Source organism: Salvelinus sp. IW2-2015, linkage group LG10 (genome assembly GCF_002910315.2).
Source record: "Salvelinus sp. IW2-2015 linkage group LG10, ASM291031v2, whole genome shotgun sequence".
In the NCBI taxonomy this organism is placed as follows: domain Eukaryota; kingdom Metazoa; phylum Chordata; class Actinopteri; order Salmoniformes; family Salmonidae; genus Salvelinus; species Salvelinus sp. IW2-2015.
The window spans coordinates 6,402,799-6,421,057 of NC_036850.1; the positions used below are offsets into that span (position 1 = coordinate 6,402,799).

The 18,259-nt window shown below is 40.0% G+C and overlaps 2 protein-coding genes and 1 long non-coding RNA gene across 36 annotated transcripts in view; 2 read left to right on the plus strand and 1 right to left on the minus strand.

The window, feature by feature from the left end:
* LOC111969210 (CUGBP Elav-like family member 1) overlaps positions 1-6,377 on the minus strand; it is a 50,573-nt gene extending 44,196 nt beyond the window's left edge. For 21 of the 34 annotated variants that reach the window (XM_023995192.2, XM_023995188.2, XM_023995175.2 and 18 more), the window contains exons 1-2: positions 6,211-6,377; positions 4,657-4,701 (exon numbers count right to left, since the gene is read on the minus strand). The gene's annotated coding sequence lies outside the window, so the exon portion shown is untranslated. The remainder of the gene's footprint in view (positions 1-4,656; positions 4,702-6,210) is intronic. The other 13 variants (XM_023995200.2, XM_023995191.2, XM_023995190.2 and 10 more) reach the window with 1 other exon arrangement.
* A 725-nt stretch (positions 6,378-7,102) lies between these two features.
* Positions 7,103-9,756, plus strand: LOC111969557 (uncharacterized). Its single transcript, XR_002878000.2, has 4 exons — positions 7,103-7,360; positions 8,818-8,916; positions 9,360-9,541; positions 9,677-9,756. It is a non-coding gene; the product is annotated as an uncharacterized lncRNA (long non-coding RNA).
* A 2,977-nt stretch (positions 9,757-12,733) lies between these two features.
* LOC111969213 (NADH dehydrogenase [ubiquinone] iron-sulfur protein 3, mitochondrial) lies at positions 12,734-17,397 on the plus strand. Its single transcript, XM_023995205.2, has 7 exons — positions 12,734-12,843; positions 14,520-14,576; positions 14,889-14,986; positions 15,477-15,626; positions 15,763-15,888; positions 16,656-16,775; positions 17,117-17,397. The coding sequence occupies exons 1-7, from the start codon at positions 12,789-12,791 to the stop codon at positions 17,276-17,278; spliced, it is 768 nt and encodes a 255-aa protein (XP_023850973.1). The 5' UTR covers positions 12,734-12,788; the 3' UTR covers positions 17,279-17,397.
* Positions 17,398-18,259: the final 862 nt, after the last annotated feature.

Below are 18,259 nucleotides of genomic sequence, written 5' to 3' on the forward strand. Positions count from 1 at the left end.
ATCATGCAGGCTGTTCTGAGGTCGGTTTATTAATTTGCCTGTCTTCTATTGGTTGAGATGCACTGCATACGCCTTCCCCTGGATGTCAGCAAATAGTGAGATTTGGAATGGAGTTGCTAGGCAGATCTGAGGCCTTATAAATAGGCTCGGAACGTGATGTCCTCTCTTTCCTTCGTTCGCCATGACGCAAGACAGACCCCAGGATGGCGTTCTAGAAAGCCCCCGTTATAGCCCTTAGATATATCCGGCTCTGATTTTATTCGATATAGGTGTTAGAAACATCATAACGTAGTTATTTTAAACCGAGTTATTTCAGTTTATGTGAGGATATTGCGATTTTCGAAATTTTCTTTGTGCTGCGCAATAGTGAGTTGGGCACGTCTTCGCCACATGGCTAATGTTTACAGCTAATTCCAAAGTTGAAGGCGACAATCTACAACCGAGCAACGATTCTTTTGGACAAAGGACAACTTGCACAAGATTCTGATGGAAGCTCATCAAAAAGTAAGAACTATTTATGATGTTAATTCGTTGTTCTGTTGAAAAATGTAAAACTCCTATTCCGCCATTGATTTCGATGCGGTCTGGCTTTAACGCACGCTGTATGTCGTAGTAACGTTAATTTAAAAAATCTAACACAGCGGTTGCATTAAGAACTAATGTATCTTTCATTTGCTGTCCAACCTGTATTTTTTAGTCAAGTTTATGATTAGTTCCTGATTAGATTAGGTGCCTCTCCCAAGATTTCTTCTGACATATTGTTGGCAGCTTGGCTACTTTTCTCATTGTATAACCACGATTTGTGCTGCTAAATATGCACATTTTCGAACAAACTCTATATGTATTGTGTAATATGATGTTATAGGACTGTCATTTGAAGAAGTTTGAGAAGGTTAGTGAAAAAATGTATATCTTTTGCTGGTTTATTCGTTATCGCTATTGTTGGCTTGAATCAATGCTGTTATGTGGTTCGCTATTGTAGTAAGCTAATATAATGCTATATTGTGTTTTCGCTGTAAAACACTTAAAAAATCTGAAATATTGGCTGGATTCACAAGATCTTTGTCTTTCATTTGCTGTACGCTGTGTATTTTTCATAAATGTTTTATGATGAGTATTTAGGTAATTCACGTTGGTCTCTGTAGTTATTCTAGTTGCTTTGGTGAGAGTTGTGATGGTGGCTGCAATGGTAAACTATGATTTATACCTGAAATATGCACATTTTTCAAACAAAACATATGCTATACAATAAATATGTTATCAGACTGTCATCTGATGAAGTTGTTTCTTGGTTAGTGGCTATTTATATCTTTATTCGGTCGAAATTGTGATAGCTACCTATGCAGGAAAAAAATGGTGGGGAAAAAAAGTTGTGTCTTTTGCTATCGTGGTTAGCTAATAGATTTACATATTGTGTCTTCTCTGTAAAACATTTTAAAAATCAGAAATGATGGCTGGATTCACATCCATGTATCTTTCATCTGGTGTCTTGGACTTGTGATTTAATGATATTTAGATGCTAGTATTTACTTGTGACGCTATGCTAGGCTATGCTAGTCAGCTTTTTTACTGATGGGGGTGCTCCCGGATCCGGGATTGTGTGCAACTAGAAGTTAAGCACATTTTTACTCCTGAACTTATTTAGGCTTGGCATAGCAAAGGGGTTGCATACTTATTGAATCAAGACATTTCAGTTTTAATTCATTTTTAAAAAATTTCAAAAAACAATCCCACTTTGAAATGATGGGGTATTGTGTGTAGGCCAGTGACACAATGTCTCTATTTAATCCATTTTAAATTCAGGCTGTAACAACAAAATATGGAAAAGTCAAGGGGTGTGAATACTTTCTTTATGCACTGTATTTTCTCTGAGACTGGTCAGTGGGAAACAAAATATTAAGTATTTTTTCATTCCTTTTGACATAAAACGAGGGGGTGTGTCACACCTATGTGAAAATTCAGCCAAGAGCAGTCATCTACCCTCCCTCAGCCGTTGATTTACTCCATAACACCTTTGTGTCTCTCTTTCAAAATGGCATCTAAAACATGTTGACAAAAAAGGCTAAATCTAAGGCCTCATACACAACCATTTCTTGCAATGACACCGTAGGCTATTGTTATTGTTCATAACATTATCATCATTACAATTGTGGACACCACAGTTACAGGAACAAAGGGTTTATAAAAACAAGCACAAGTGTGTAAAATCCATATTAGTGTGACATATGGAAACTGTCCAACGTCATATATGTTGCTGGCTAATTGCCTCAACAACAAAAGGCACAACACCTCTGCAACTTGTCACCACAAGATCTCATGGCAAAAAAAATGTTTTTCTTCTGATTAAATCAACAATCAGTCCAACTGTTTTAAAACGTAAGTGATAGTGCTAAAATAAAAAAGTGCATTCAAGTACTTGTCCTGCGGCCAATTATTTTTTGTGGTTTGCATCCCAGCCTTATGGTGCAACATAACGCAGGTACGTTAACAATAAGGCTGGGATACAAACTGCCCCCAAAAATTGGCCGCAGAACACAGACTTGAACGCACTTTTTACTTTTACTTTACTTGCTTTGTCTTTTTTTGTGGGGGTACGTATGATATTCATATATATTTACACAGTTTATACCACAGGCTGCCACGCTAAAGCAAAACAATTAAAAAGTATGAATATATAGAGAAATCATATTGATAACATGATTTTGCAATAATAAAGTTGGTATGTAAAGAAAGGAAAAACCCCTTCCCACCCAGCAACACAAGTTGGTTTGCAGTCCCCCCTCCCGTATCTCTATCTACCAACGCCCACCACCCCTTAACCCGTTTTGCACATTGTAACTTTCAATCGAACAGTAACTCAATGCCCGTCTGCCTGCTTTAAAATAGCAAGCACGGCCACGTGACTCACCATCTGTAGGAGCGAACCATTTTTGTGAACGTTTACCTAATAAACTGGCCACTGAGTGTATATTTTGTTTGTATGTATGTGTTGGGCTTTAGCTGAGATTATTCTTTACAGAGTCAAGTATTTGTCCAGGCCTCAATTGTTCCTTGACTAGCACCATTCATTCTCACCGCCAATAATTCTAATGTTATAACTTCTAACAGTGACTGTATCCACTGGCGATTTGAGAGTGGGCTGTTTGCTATCAAAGAGCCAACATTTTTTTGCGGCAGTGCTGCCTGCCAGCAATAATTATCTCCGACAGAGATTAAAGGAGCTGTCATTGTTAAGTAACATAGAAGATGCAATGCATTTCATATTTACATTCATGCACTTCCTCCCAAGAAGCTTAACTGCATGGCACTTCTACATCATATGAAGGAATGTGCTTACTGGATTTACGGGACACAGTGAACAGTTGGGAGTTAGGGCCAATTTCGTCATAAGTTTTCCTTGGTGTGAAATACAGTCTGAACAAACTTTAAATGTATACAATTGATGGTTTAGATTTCAGGACGCCAAGGTCATATTTTTCCATATTCTGTTCCAGTTAAAGGGTTGTTCAGATTCACTTAGATCTGTGGACCATACTTTTTTAATGGCTAGCTCAGAATATAATGGTACGGATTCCACATTTGGACCATTGGGGGGATGCAAAGCATTATTGTGAAGTAATGGAGTATGGGCATGCCATTTTTATTCCCAGGTACAAGCACTTGAATGCACTCATGACTCAATTATATAAGCACCAAAATTACAATTTGTTTGTCTGAACTGCCTTGTGAAAGCTGAACAAAGTAAGATCGTATTTTATAGCTTAGCAAAACATTTTGGCAATAGAATGCGTTTTCAAATGATTCCCACCTGACCCAGATTGGGATTTATAAAATAATGTTTTTGGAATGTGTAAACAATATTAATTGTGTGATGGGTGTTCCAAACAAAAAACTACAAGTGTGCATGCTTCAGTTCCTCAATCGTAAAGCTAGGAGAGCTAAAAGCAAAGTGCCTTATAGTCGAAGGCTCTTTCCTTGAGTCATGAAAGTGCATTGAAATTACTTAGGAACAGTTTAGCAAGGTGTGTGGCCACTTGGAGAAACCAGTTAGACCTCTCATTCAAACCCTTAAAATTGTTTATTCTTGTTGCACCTACCCCAACATTTCAATGAATATATTCAGCAACAAATTAAGAATATTCAGAGTATTTTCAGATTTCATTATTGGCAAATGCTGTGAAGTACAGTAAATGTAAAATGCACATACAATCAAAAGTGTAATGTTTGGATTCAGCCTTGTGTCAGGTGAACTGTTGTGTCCTCACCTTTGGTCTGATAATGTCCCCCTAATCTCCAAAGTCCTCATGTATTTGCTTTTTATATTTCTTCTGTTAGAAACATTTCAATTTGGCCATAAGAAGGCTACGATGGGTAATTATGTTTAGAACCGCTTGTGCTTTTTCTGCCCATATGATGAAAATGAATCTCTGGCTATTTAAGCCATGACTTAAATAGCCTACTTGCCCTGCATCAAGGCATTGAAATAGCCATATTGTTTCAGTGACCCAATAGGCTACTACTACAACTACTACTCTCTGAAAACCATTTTAAGCCAGCTGAGCCCATTACTTAAAATGACTTTGAGGATGTAGTCTGCCTCTAAGCAGTAGATGACAGAGAGAAGATTGTCTGAGAATGACTAGCCTGATGACTTACCCTGGGTTTGCTTGTCACGTAGGTAATGGTTCTTCCCCCTTTATCCTGTTAACAAATAGAGACATAAAATGACCAAATCTGTGTGACTGACATAACAGCCATTGATTCTCACTTTTGGCATTTTAAGCAATAAGACAAGAGTCAGAGCTGATTATTTGCTTCTGAGATCTAAACCTGCTAACATAAATAGTCAAGTTCTCCAGTTTGGAGGACACCATGGCTCCATGACAACTCAGCTGCATTGAATAACTAACACAGGCCACCTTCAACTTGTCAAGCATACTGCCACCACCCCCATCCAGTGTAGCACATTACCAGTGCTGTAGGTCACATTGCAATGCACCAGACAGTGACATGAAGACTACATTATTTGTATGCAATCAATTTCTGTAAATGGCAATACTTCAAACATGACTTATGTTGCATATTGTATGCATAATGAAAATGTAATGTGAGGTTATGACCACTGGTCTGACCAAACGCCATCTCATAAAATGAGTCATTACTACAAACGAACTTGTAGAACCCCAGTTATCATCCATTAGAAATTATTTAGACACATAACATCTGCAATAGGCAGCTAGATTCTTATGAATGAAAACGATAGATTTTAAAATAGGGAACATTGTATATGGACACAGCGTACTGTAGGAGTGACTCACCGGTGTACTACAGAGAGAATCATCAAAGTCACTTTTATGAAGACACCAGTCAGAAAAATGTGTTTTGTCGTGGTATCTAACAATAATAATTACTATACATTGGCAACTTAAATAGTTGCTCTGAAGAACACAAGCCTCAAACACTGTTTTTGAACTGCCACTGTTGCAACTCACTCGTATGTGGCCTGAGGACAGACGTTCGAGAAAAGTAGACCTCACCCCTCATTTAGCTAGTTAACGAACGTTACTAGCTATTCTAGTAATTCATGCAAGGGTTGTACAAATTTGAAATATTCAACAGATACTTCAGAATATCGTCTCGAGTCAACATTTAGAAATTAATTGTGAAACGGTTAACCAGCCTATTTATTTCGCCATTTTTGTTCTAACGTTAGGCGAGCAGAAATAAATATATGTTTTGCTTGTTTATTTCAAGTGCATTGAGCATCGAATCCAATATTTTACCAGATTTGGTAGCTAACAGTAGCTGTTCTGTGAAACAGCAAGTGCTGTAGTGTGTTAGGCTAACTTAGCTGTTTAGAACCAGGCTCGGTGGTACTAGTAACGTTAGCTTGTTGATAAGCACACTGACAGGCTATTTCAGTCTTCTGTTAGCTAAATGCAAACATTATCAAAATAAGAACCATGAGTGTTTGGAAAGTATTCGTTAGCAGTTTGTATTTATTGTTGGGTAAGAATGGTTCCATTTAGCAAATAGATAGATAGCTTTCTGGAAAGCAGTTTAATGACGCACGTTGTTTGTGACCCTCTTTGCTAAGCCAGCTGACAGATCCATAAACAAGCCAAATGTGCACCGCTATCTAGCATTGGATAACACATTTGATAGCTAGATAAACTAGCTGGCAAATAATTTTACTTCAACCCTACTTACCTGTGTGATGTCTTAACTTTAAATGCGACTACCTATGTGTTTAGCCAACACGGTGTGTTATCAGTATTTGCTAAGTGTATGTTTGGTGGCTTATTATTTCGATTATTTTCTTCACCAGCTCACTTTTAGACTTGTACTTCTATCTTGCAAAATGGCGGTCTTTCCTGCATTTACCATCAAACTCTCGGAAACAGGGGATTGGGGGTGTGACCGTCGATTATGTTTTTTTAGTTGAAGTGAATGTTGGACCAAACAACGTTAGCAAAATATTTGTTGTAAATGTGCATTATATTTTACAACTTTCCTTGCGTTTTCGAGTCGCCTTTAGACCCATTGTGCCATTTAGAATAACAAGTGTCCCCTGTGTCACAACATGGTACGTTCTAGATTCTTTCTCATGGGAGGATGTTATGTAGTCATCCTGTTATTTTATAGCTCAATGGTCAGTTGCAAAATGATTGTGTTGCTATTCAACTTATGTTGATCAATGTGTTTTGATGTAAGTTGCCCCTTCTCCGGGTGCAAGGGAAAAACAACATGTTGAGCAGCATTTGAAACTAATTCTCAGAAGTAGGTTGTACAACACTGCATCTGAAGCAATTACACAGATGGTCATGTTTCTCAGCTGATAGTTCGCAGGTTTTGACAGCTGGCTGATCCTGCCCCAGTATATGCTTTTAAAGATGTTGATGATGAGTATGACATGTCTCCTCTCCAAGGCTCAGTAAGCTCCGATTCAAACTAGACAGCTCTGCAAGCGTTATGATGTCAAAATAGGTTCGTTACTCACAAAATAAAAATGTACACGCAATCGAAAGAGTGCCTATTCACTCACATCCCAAGGATCCCGAATAGCACTAACCTTACTGCTATGCACAAGTCGGAAGTCTACGACAGCTCAATATATTGGAGGTGCCGAAGAGTGTTTTTTCCCTGTTGCTTGTAAAATATTTTTGTATCTTGTTTTGGAAGTACATACCGGGGGTCACGGGAGTAAATTAAGCTAGTTGCTCAGCGAAACCCCACATTTGTTAAATACCGAACGTATTTTTACATAACGCTTGCAGAGCTGTTTAATGAGAGTTTGAATATGAGCTAACTGTTAGAGAGGAGACACTCGTCGCTGACATCTCTAACGCACAGATACTAGGTAATTAGCCTGTTAATTGCACAGATATTGGGTAATTTGCCAGTTAGGTTGAATAGTACCTCTGGAACAACACGTTTTCCTACCAGTCATTTAGATGTTGTTGGTTTGGGCCATGCATTTATCTCGGATTTGGAATTTGCTTTAACATTGGTGCTGACTACGCTGTAAATTTAAGTGTGAACGTGTCTGGCGCATTAGCAAGGATACTGTTTTAAATTATTTAACCTTTAACTAGGCAAGTAAGTTAAGAACATTCTTATTTACAATGACGGCCTAACCCGGACGACGCTGGGCCAATTGTGCGCTGCCCAATGGGACTCCCAATCACGGCCAGATGTGATACAGCCTGGATTCGAACCAGGGACTGTATTAAGGCCTCTTGCACTGAGAAGCTGTGCCACTCGGGAACCCTGTAGACCCGAAGCATAAAGAGAAGCACTGCCTTTCAAATCAATGACTAAGGAGGTAGCTAGCTGATGAATGTTAGTTATGTGAACTCCAGTCCAGTCTACTACTTCTAGCTGGCAGGCACGCGCTACTGATTTTGTAATGGAGAAAAAGAAATTGACATCAACATTATTTTCTACTTCCAGCTGGTGCAGATGTAAAGATATATTTAAGTTGTTCAATTCCTGCATAAAATGGGTATTATTCCACCTGGTGGATTACTGTGTTTACATTGTCTAATACACACTGTAATAAAGGTATGGGATTCTGGGTGTTCCATAGCTCTATGGAGAGTTGCTGTAGGTGAGTTGAAAGGTCCCGGGATAGAAATTATATCGTTTCATCATAAAATCCACCTTTTACATCAGCACTGTATGTTATTAGTAACACATGTTGTTGGTGTGGCGTGAAATAAGCCACTCTTTATGTTATTTGCCGAATCTTAGTTTGCCATGTGGGTTTTTTGCTAAAGTTCCCTCTTTGAAGTTGGTAGCTAACTTGAAAATGCATATTCTTTAGGAGTGTTATTTGTATCCCGTCGACTACTCATCATGCAGCCATACTGTGTGTGTCCCATGAGTGCAGGTAATTTATGACAAATGTATAAAGAATGTTTTATACATTTATGAGCACCAGCTAGCAGCGTTTTGGCCTGGTTTTGTTTGCTTAGGAAAATATGGTACATTCTAGGTGTATTGAATTTCTTCGCCACAAGAGTGTGACGTTGAGTGATTTGTCGGGTTCATTTGATATATGTTGAATACTTAAGTGGATGATCGTTCGTTCTGATGTGAATATGAGATTACACATGGAAACAATATATTTGTATTATAGTGAATTAGGGATTGTTGAATCCACTATATGATAATGACTTTGATAGACATTTCCATTGTTATTTTGTTGGTATATTGTACCGCAGATCTATGGAGAATTGCTGTGGGGGTGCTATTTATATCCAGTTGACTACTCATCATTCATCCATACTGTGTGTGTGTGTCGCATGATTGCAGCTTGGAAATAAATGAACAATCCATCCATTACTCCTTCCTGTGTTGACTCACTGACTTGAGGGACGGGACCAGGAAGGTCACACAGACAGAAAATGTCAGGTGGGTGATAACCATGAATGAGGAATATGAAACAAAATTATTCTGCAACTCAGCTGAGGTGAGCTGATGATTTATTTCCTATGGAAATCTAATGACCCTCCTCTTGGAGAGAGATGTGGACTCATTTCAGTTCTGCTCAATAATCTACCTACTCAGCTGCTAATCATCAGGATTTTGATAAACTGATTCAGGTGTGGTAGAGCAGAGTTAGAACAAAAGCCTGTCTAGGTGGGTTCGCCCTACTCTATCTGTTTGTACAGTAGCTTAATTGCCACATAAATACAGAACCTCTGATTTAAAAACAGGAGCTTCGTGGTGCTCTTGAACACAAGGTCAGGGACATGTCTGGTATGTTCATGTGGGCAAGAAACATGGCTTGTGAGTTTTATCATAGGAAATGTGAAGTTGTATTAGAAACAGCTTTGTTTGTTTTGAAACTGGAGTGGAAAGCTGAGGGGGTGGCGCAGCTGCGACTAAGCACAGTGGACCTGACCGGGGTGCCCAGTCTAGAGAACCTGCACAGAGGAGTGGAGTTCGCACTCAGTCACCGGGAAAAGGGCTCCAGTGTCTACGGCCACTGTAAGGCTGTCGCAGTGCTACACTAGCTGCTGCATACATCATACAGGTGAGTCAGTGGCTTTGGCCAGCAAACGACAGTCTTTGCTTTCCATAGATTGCCACTGCTGGCTATCCTGATCATCACTAGTACTGAATTAGTTATCTACCGAACTTGTACATCAGTTTGTTGGTCTGTTTACAGGTACACTGCTAGGGTCCAGAGGAAGCATGTCAGATGTTGGCCTCTGTCCGACCACATGTAATAATTTGTTCTACACAGCTGGAGATGCTTCGGCGGTACCATCAGCAAGTCTGTGGTGTGGGGTTCCATTTAAGATTGTTGAGAGGCTGCCAGCATACTTTATTGCACTCCTACAGAAACTGTAAAATGAGCTTTGTCAAAACAAACCATATTCTTCTTGAAGAGTTTTTTGACCTTGAGCTTATTCTTTATTACATTGTTTTGTTACTCAACTGGATCAAGTGCATTGTATAATTCAAATGTTTTATCACAGCTCATCAGAACATGAGGTATAATAAAATGCAATCCCCATCAAAGTACTGACAGGTGGGTGAGGGGGTGGGGTGGGTGTATTTTAAAAGCATGTTTCTACATAACATTTTTTCTTCCTTAATAGGAAATTTGATTACAATTTCTATGTTAATTTTTTTTTTTTTGTTACAAATTTCACTGATTGTGTGTTTATGTACAGTGGGGAGAACAAGTATTTGAAACACTGCCGATTTAGCAGGTTTTCCTACTTACAAAGCAGGTAGAGGTCTGTAATTTTTATCATAGGTACACTTCAACTGTGAGAGACGGAATCTAAAACAAAAATGCAGAAAATCACATTGTATGATTTTTAAGTAATTAATTTGCATTTTATTGCATGACATAAGTATTTGATCACCTACCAACCAGTAAGAATTCTGGCTCTCACAGACCTGTTAGTTTTTCTTTAAGAAGCCCTCCTGTTCTCTACTCGTTACCTGTATAAAAGACACCTGTCCACACACTCAATAAAACAGACTCCAACCTCTCCACAATGGCCAAAACCAGGGAGCTGTGTAAGGACATCAAGGATAAAATTGTAGACCTGCACAAGGCTGGGATGGGCTACAGGACAATAGGCAAGCAGCTTGGTGAGAAGGCAACAACTGTTAGTGCAATTATTAGAAAATGGAAGAAGTTCAAGGTGACGGTCAATCACCCTCGGTCTGGAGCTCCATGCAAGATCTCACCTCGTGGGGCATCAATGATCATGAGGAAGGTGAGGGATCAGCCCAGAACTACACGGCAGGACCTGGTCAATGACCTGAAGAGAGCTGGGACCACAGTCTCAAAGAAAACCATTAGTAACACACTACGCCGTCATGGATTAAAATCCCGCAGCGCACGCAAGGTCCCCCTGCTCAAGCCAGCGCATTTCCAGGCCCGTCTGAAGTTTGCCAATGACCATCTGGATTATCCAGAGGAGGAACGGGAGAAGGTCATGTGGTCTGAGACAAGAATAGAGCTTTCTGGTCTGAACTCCACTCGCCGTGTTTGGAGGAAGAAGAAGGATGAGTCCAACCCCAAGAACACCATCCCAACCGTGAAGCATGGAGGTGGAAACATCATTCTTTGGAGATGCTTTTCTGCAAAGGGGACAGGACGACTGCACCGTATTGAGGGGAGGATGGATGGGGCCATGTATCGCGAGATCTTGGCCAACAACCTCCTTCCCTGGAGGGAGCTGAAAGTCAGTATTGCCCAGCGACAGCCCCGAAACCTGAAGGATCTGGAGAAGGTCTGTATGGAGGAGTGGGCCAAAATCCCTGCTGCAGTGTGTGCAAACCTGGTCAAGAACTACAGGAAACGTATGATCTCTGTAATTGCAAACAAAGGTTTCTGTACCAAATATTAAGTTCTGCTTTTCTGATGTATCAAATACTTATGTCATGCAATAAAATGCAAATTAATTACTTAAAAATCATACAATGTGATTTTCTGGATTTTTGTTTTAGATTCCGTCTCTCACAGTTGAAGTGTACCTATGATAAGAATTACAGACCTCTACATGCTTTGTAAGTAGGAAAAACTGCAAAATCGGCAGTGTATCAAATACTTGTTCTCCCCACTGTATATATTGGAAAATAATGACTTATTATAAAAGAATAGCTATTGATACTTCATCCATGGAAACATAACCGGAGTGAACATGTAGCCTAATTATCTGGAAAGCCGATGTTGAAATGAGCGTTTGAATCAGGAAAGTTCTCTCACGATATTCAACCAGGAGGTTGAATAAAATGATATGTTAACGTACTTAAGCAGTTTGTGCAGTTGGTCCTTTTGGCGGTAAGAATGTGAGGCAATATCCACAGGACAGTATCGAATTATGCTGAACAAAAATATAAATGCAACATGTAAAGTGTTGGTCCCATTTTTCATGAGCTGAAATAAAAGATCACAGAAAGGTTCCATATGCACAAAAAGGTTATTTCTCTAAAATTGTGTGCACACATTTGTTTGCATCCTTGTTAGTGAGCATTTCTCCTTTGCTCAGATAATCCTTACACCTGACAGGTGTGGCATATGAAGAAACTGACTAAACAGTGTGATCATTACATAGGTGCACCTTATGCTGGGGACAAAGGGCCACTTTAAAATGTGCAGTTTTGTCACAACACAATGCCACAGATGTCGCAAGTTGAGGGAGCATGCAATTGGCATGCTGACTGCAGGAATGTCCAGCAGAGCTGTGGCAAGAGAATTTTATGTTAATTTCTCAACCATAAGCCACCGTTTTAGAGAATTTGGCAGTACCTGCTACTGGCCTCACAACAGCAGACTACGTGTAGCCCTGGATATCAGTCTTAACATTCCACAAGGAGTTGAATGTACCTGAACAGAGACCAGCAACCAGGCTAGTATACATTTTGGATAAAAATTAGTATAGTATCAGATAGCTCTTGATGAGATCTATCCCATGTTAAATTACCTGTCTGAAATTTGCATTAAAAGTAAATGGTAAAACAAAGACCATCAACCGTTGATTCTACTGCATCACTTCATCTGTAAATGGCGGTGATGCAAAAACTTTTAACAAAGATTTATATAACTAAACCAAGATGGACCACAGCCTGTCGTTTACAACGTGAACAAATTAGTCATAGTGGGCAGAAAAAGCAAAGCCAAGCACGACCTAGCGAGATCCTATCCGCGCGTACTAGCACTCATCTGCATATTTCCGCCAGGGAACGCCTACTCTAAAATGCGGATGTGCAATAAAAAAAAAACAGAAGAAAATGGATTACGTCATTGAAAAAACATGGCGGCATCGTTAGTGCGTTTTGTTCGCGGAGGTTTCAGCAGGACTTTGAATCGTAAGTACATTTCGAGTGGTAACTGTGCACTAACATGCTGTCTTAATGTTTAGTTAATGTGCGTGATAACGTACTTATATTGTTGTTAAGATCGCGCTATCTGTAGTCGGCCGATTCTCACTTGACCTTCCATCAAATTTACTAGCAAGTCAGTGGTTATGTTCCAGGTCGGGATTTTAGTTGTCACTGCCCATCTAGAAGCTTGTGAACGCAAGTCCGATTTTGATTATCTGCGCAGTACGACCGAAACAGACGACGTCTGGAACGCACATTGTAATGTCAGTTATAAACTGACACTAACAGGCATGTATGCCTTGTATACACTATATATACACAAAGGTATGTGGACACCCCTTAAAATTTGTGGATTCGGCAATTTCGGCCACCCTTTGCTGACAGGTGTATAAAATCGAGCACGCCGCCATGCAATCTCCATAGACAAACATTGGCAGTAGAATGGCCATACTGAAGAGCTCAGTGACTTTCAACGTGGCACCGTTGTCAGTTTGTCTGCTAGAGCCGCCCTGGTCAACTGTAAGTGCTGTTATTGTGAAGTGGAAACGTCTAGGAGCAACAACGGCTCAGCCGGGAAGTGGCAGGCCACCCAAGCTCACAGAACTGGACCACCGAGTGCTTTAGTGTGTAAATATCGTCTGTCCTCGGTTGCAACACTCACTACCTAGTTCCAAACTGCCACTGGAGGCAATGTCAGCACAAGAACTGTTCGTCGGGAGCTTCATGAAATGGGTTTTCCATGGTCGAGCAGCCACACAAGTCTAACATCACAATGTCCAATGCCAAGCGTTGGCTGAAGTGGTGTAAAGCTCACTGCCATTGGACTCTGGAGCAGTGGAAATGTGTTTTCTGGAGTGATGAATCACGCTTTACCATCTGGCAGTCCAACAGACAAATCTGGTTTTGGCGGATGCAAGGAGAACACTACCTGCCCTAATGCATAGTGCCAACTGTAAAGTTCGGTGGAGGAGGAATAATGGTTTGGGGCTGTTCTTGGTTCGGGCTAGGACCCTTAGTTCCAGTGAAGGGAAATCTTAACGCTACAGCATACAATGACATTCTAGATGATTCGGTGCTTTCAACTTTGGCAACAGTTTGGGGAAGGCCCTTTCCTATTTCAGGATGACAATGCCCCTTTGCACAAAGTGAGGTCTATACAGAAATGATTTGTTGAGATTGGTGTGGAAGAACTTAACTGGCCTGCACAGAGCCCTGACCTCAACCCCATTGAACACCTTTGTGATGAATTGGAAAGCTGACTGCGAGCCATGCCTAATGCTCTTGTGGCTGAATGGAAGCAAGACCCCGCAGCAAATGTTCAAACATCTAGTATAAAGCCTTCCCAGAAAAGTGGAGGCTGTTATAGCAGCAAATGGGGGAGGGACCAACTCCATATTAATGCCCATGATTTTTGAATGAGGTGTTCGACGAGCAGGTGTCCATATACTTTTGGTCATGTAGTGTATTAGCTAGCAATATTCTTGTTATGACAATGTTATGTAGCCATAACTGAGTCAAGTAACGTGAAAGTGTTAGTAACTTAGCTGCTAGTTAGCGAGCAGTCAACTAGCTCAGAGGAGAGGACCATGCTGGTAATCCAACCTGTTTTAACATTAGCTAGCCATTGTGTATGTAATGCTATTTTATGTAATATGTTACAGTTGCCAATCAAAGCCCATGTCTCGTGCAAGCGAGATCCGAGACTACTGAAACAAAACGTGAGTATACCAGTGTATAATAGAATTCACCCAGGCCGTGGCATTTGTCTTTATGGTGTACATTGCAGATAATCATCATCATCAGTATGTTGAACCCGCAAAGTCCTAGTCCATCCCCAATGTAGTATAGTTAACTAACCATTTAGCTTTCAATTCCGTCAGTGATCTTTGCGACACTGAATACAATTCGCTCTGGATAAGAGCGTCTGCTAAATGACTTAAATGTAATGTAAATGTAATGATTGAGTGCAACAATAACTGTATCGCCTCTTCCTTTATTTGAATCAATTTCATGTGCCCATCTCTATGTAGCCACTGTCAGACCCAAGGATGCGGTCACCCATAACCAACTTGCTACTTTTGGAGAATATGTGGCTGAAATGCTTCCTAAATATGTGCAGCAAGTCCAGGTAAGATAATGTAATTGCACCAACTGTAATGAATACAGTCAGCTTTAACACGAAGACATCCACACAATCATACCATGATTGAGCAACCATTTAGGGAAACTATACTGTAAATCCTAAATGCGTATGGTGCATCTAAAACATTGGGAACATACACATAAGGCTAGAAAGGAGCCCACACTTGGGAATTAAGCTGGCAACCGGAAAGTTGCTGGTGTCAAATCCTAGATGCCATTGTGCCCTTGAGCAAGGCCCTTAACCCCCCACAACAACAGGTCCCCGGGCACCCAGTGTGGCAGCCCCCCGCACCTCTCCAAAAATTTGAGGGTTTGGGTTAAAAGCAGTTAATTTCGGTTGGACCTTGTGTACAATTGACCACTAAAGTAATCGTAATCTTAATTTACCTTCTTAGAAAGCTTGATGTTTTGTATAGCTAGTTGTATGTCATTTTGAAGCCATATGAGCTTCACAAGGATGCATGTTATATCTTCAGGTGACGTGTTACAATGAGTTGGAGGTGATGATCCATCCTGACGGGGTCGTCCCTGTGTTGACCTTTCTGAGAGACCACAGCAACGCTCAGTTCCGAAACATGATTGACCTTACTGCAGTGGACATTCCCACCCGCCAGAATCGCTTTGAGGTACCATTCCTTCCATACCCCCAGCCCCATAAGTAAGAATTTAACCAGATTGTTTTGACGAACCCTGATCTCTATTCAGAGTTTTTTTTTTTTTTTTATATATATGCCTAAGTCTGTTTTCTTTGATGGTGAATAGATTGTGTACAACCTGCTCTCCCTGCGCTACAACTCCCGGATCCGTTTGAAGACCTACACCGACGAGCTCACCCCAGTAGACTCCTCTGTGTCAGTCCACAACGCAGCCAACTGGTACGAGAGGGAGGTAAGTCTGACAGTGACATCGTAAGAATGCTTTGCTTGAAGGGTTAAAAGATTTTAATGTACCATTTTTTTGTGTTGGCAGCTCAGGATTTATGTTTTGCCTGCCAAAGGCAAATGCTCATGAAAGGATAGGTTTGTAAAACTAGCAGTAATTTACCAAAGTTACTGGAATCTTCGGTAATTAACAGGTAATCTATGGAAATCTATTGTAATTTTGGTCAGTTATACTCTAATAAAAAATAAAAAATTCTCATAGTATACATTTTTGTATCTGTTCATATTCTACATGAGTTTTTAGTGGAGGCCATATGGTTCAAGAGAAAATACATAATTATTGATAAAGAGCATCTAATCAACAATGGCATTATTTCAATTAACTCTTTTAATTAATTAATTTTTCCAACTATTGACATTTTTCACAACTGCCAGCAGTTTGGCACCAATATATTTATAACAAATACATATTGACATAGTAAATTAAGTGTGGGGGGGGAAATATAATGGATATTTCATACTGAAACTCATATATTAAACAACAATGATATTCACTAAGTTGATGGCCCCACAGAGTATAAGGCCACACAGAGGGCCAGCTATAACTACAGACACCTGGATAATCTGAAGTACCCAAAAAGGCCACTAGATGTCATAAAAACAACATGAATGTTACCAAAATTCTGGTAGTTTACTGGGAAACTTAGAAAGTTTTCAGAAATATACCCTCCCTTTCCAACACTATGAAAGGATATGTTTTGTGCTTGTCATTAGGTGTGGGACATGTATGGAGTTTTCTTCGCCAACCACCCTGACCTGAGACGTATTCTGACAGATTATGGGTTTGAGGGGCATCCATTTAGGAAGGACTTCCCACTGTCTGGATTTGTGGAGGTAAGGTCAGATGTGAATGCTGAGAAGTGTCCCATGTAGTTTACATGCATTAAAGGCCGAATTATAACCTAATGCTATCCTAAGATCTGTACATGTGACTTCACATTACTGAAGTGTTGTATCTACCACAGGAGGTTGGTGGCACCTTAATTGGGGAGGACGGGCTCGTGACAATGGCTGAATGAGTGGAATGGTATCAAATGCATCAAACATATGGTTTCCATGTGTTTGGTGCCATTTCCATTTGCTCTGTTCCAGCCATTCTTATGAGCTGTTCTACCATCATCAACCTCCACTGGTATCTACCATATTATTCATTCTGTCCATCTGGTACATCTCAGGTGCGTTATGATGATGAGGTGAAGCGTGTGGTGGCAGAGCCTGTGGAGCTCTCACAGGAGTTTCGGAAGTTTGACCTGAACAGCCCATGGGAGGTGTTCCCAGCCCACCGTGAGGCCAAGGCACCTGAGCTGCCAGCTGGGGATAAGCCAGCTGACAAGTAACCATCTACCAGAGATAAAATGCCCACACCTATATATAATGACTGTACTGTTGATGGACCCATGTCCCGCTTGAGCCCACTTAAATATTTATGTAAATAAAAACAAAAGGTAAACATTTATTTGTTTGTCTTTGATATTTATTTATTAGTTGGATGTGCTGAGTAGAGATTACATTTTGACTGTATGTTTAAACTCTAGTAGACTGTAGCACTAGTAGAAACAGACCTTACCTGCCATACCATAGCAGACCAAAAGAGGGCACTGTGTGCATGTTAAAAAGCAGTTCCGTACAGGTTATATAGAATTTTTTTAACACTTTTATATTCAAGACCACAAATGATTTAAATGTTATTATTGGATTAAATTGATTTGTATATTTTGAATATTGTTGAGGTTTAATGTCTCATGAGTCGATTAGCATCATGCTGCTATAAGCTCTCTCTACGGGCATGTTCAAGTTCACTGACATAGATGTGCCTTCTACCAATAAGAGTACAGAAAAATAAGCATTAACTTTATTTATTCTGCTTCACATGTTCCAAAGCATCCATTGTATAAGAAATATTTTTAACATCTCAAGGAGCCAACAAGAAGCAGACTACTAACACATGGGTTGAATGTACCCAGGGCAAAATTTTATGCAGTTTACAATCATTCCTTTGTAAGGACAAAGATATAAGCACAGGTCACCAATGTGTTATTTACAACAACAAAAAGTTATGGATAGAAATACGGTCTCATTACAAAGATCTTCAAAGCTGTTAGACGATTATTCTCCATGACAGCATGCATGAAATTATTAGTCAAAATATTCTCCAAGACTCAATTCCCAATATCATAATGCCGGTTATCTCTCTGGAAATTGATCTCACTGAGCTCTAAGAAATAATACTTTTTGTGGGTTCGTTAATCTCTCAAAAGTTGTCATGCTAGTGGTTTTTAAATATAATTAAAGCTGTTCTACAAATTTGGTCCACTCAA

Coding starts and splice junctions, on each gene's coding strand:
- LOC111969213 (XM_023995205.2), top strand. CDS start 12,789: ATGGCGGCATCGTTAGTGCGTTTTGTTCGCGGAGGTTTCAGCAGGACT. Junction 14,577..14,888: donor CGAGACTACTGAAACAAAAC/GTGAGTATACCA, acceptor ATCTCTATGTAG/CCACTGTCAGACCCAAGGAT. Junction 16,776..17,116: donor CACTGTCTGGATTTGTGGAG/GTAAGGTCAGAT, acceptor GGTACATCTCAG/GTGCGTTATGATGATGAGGT.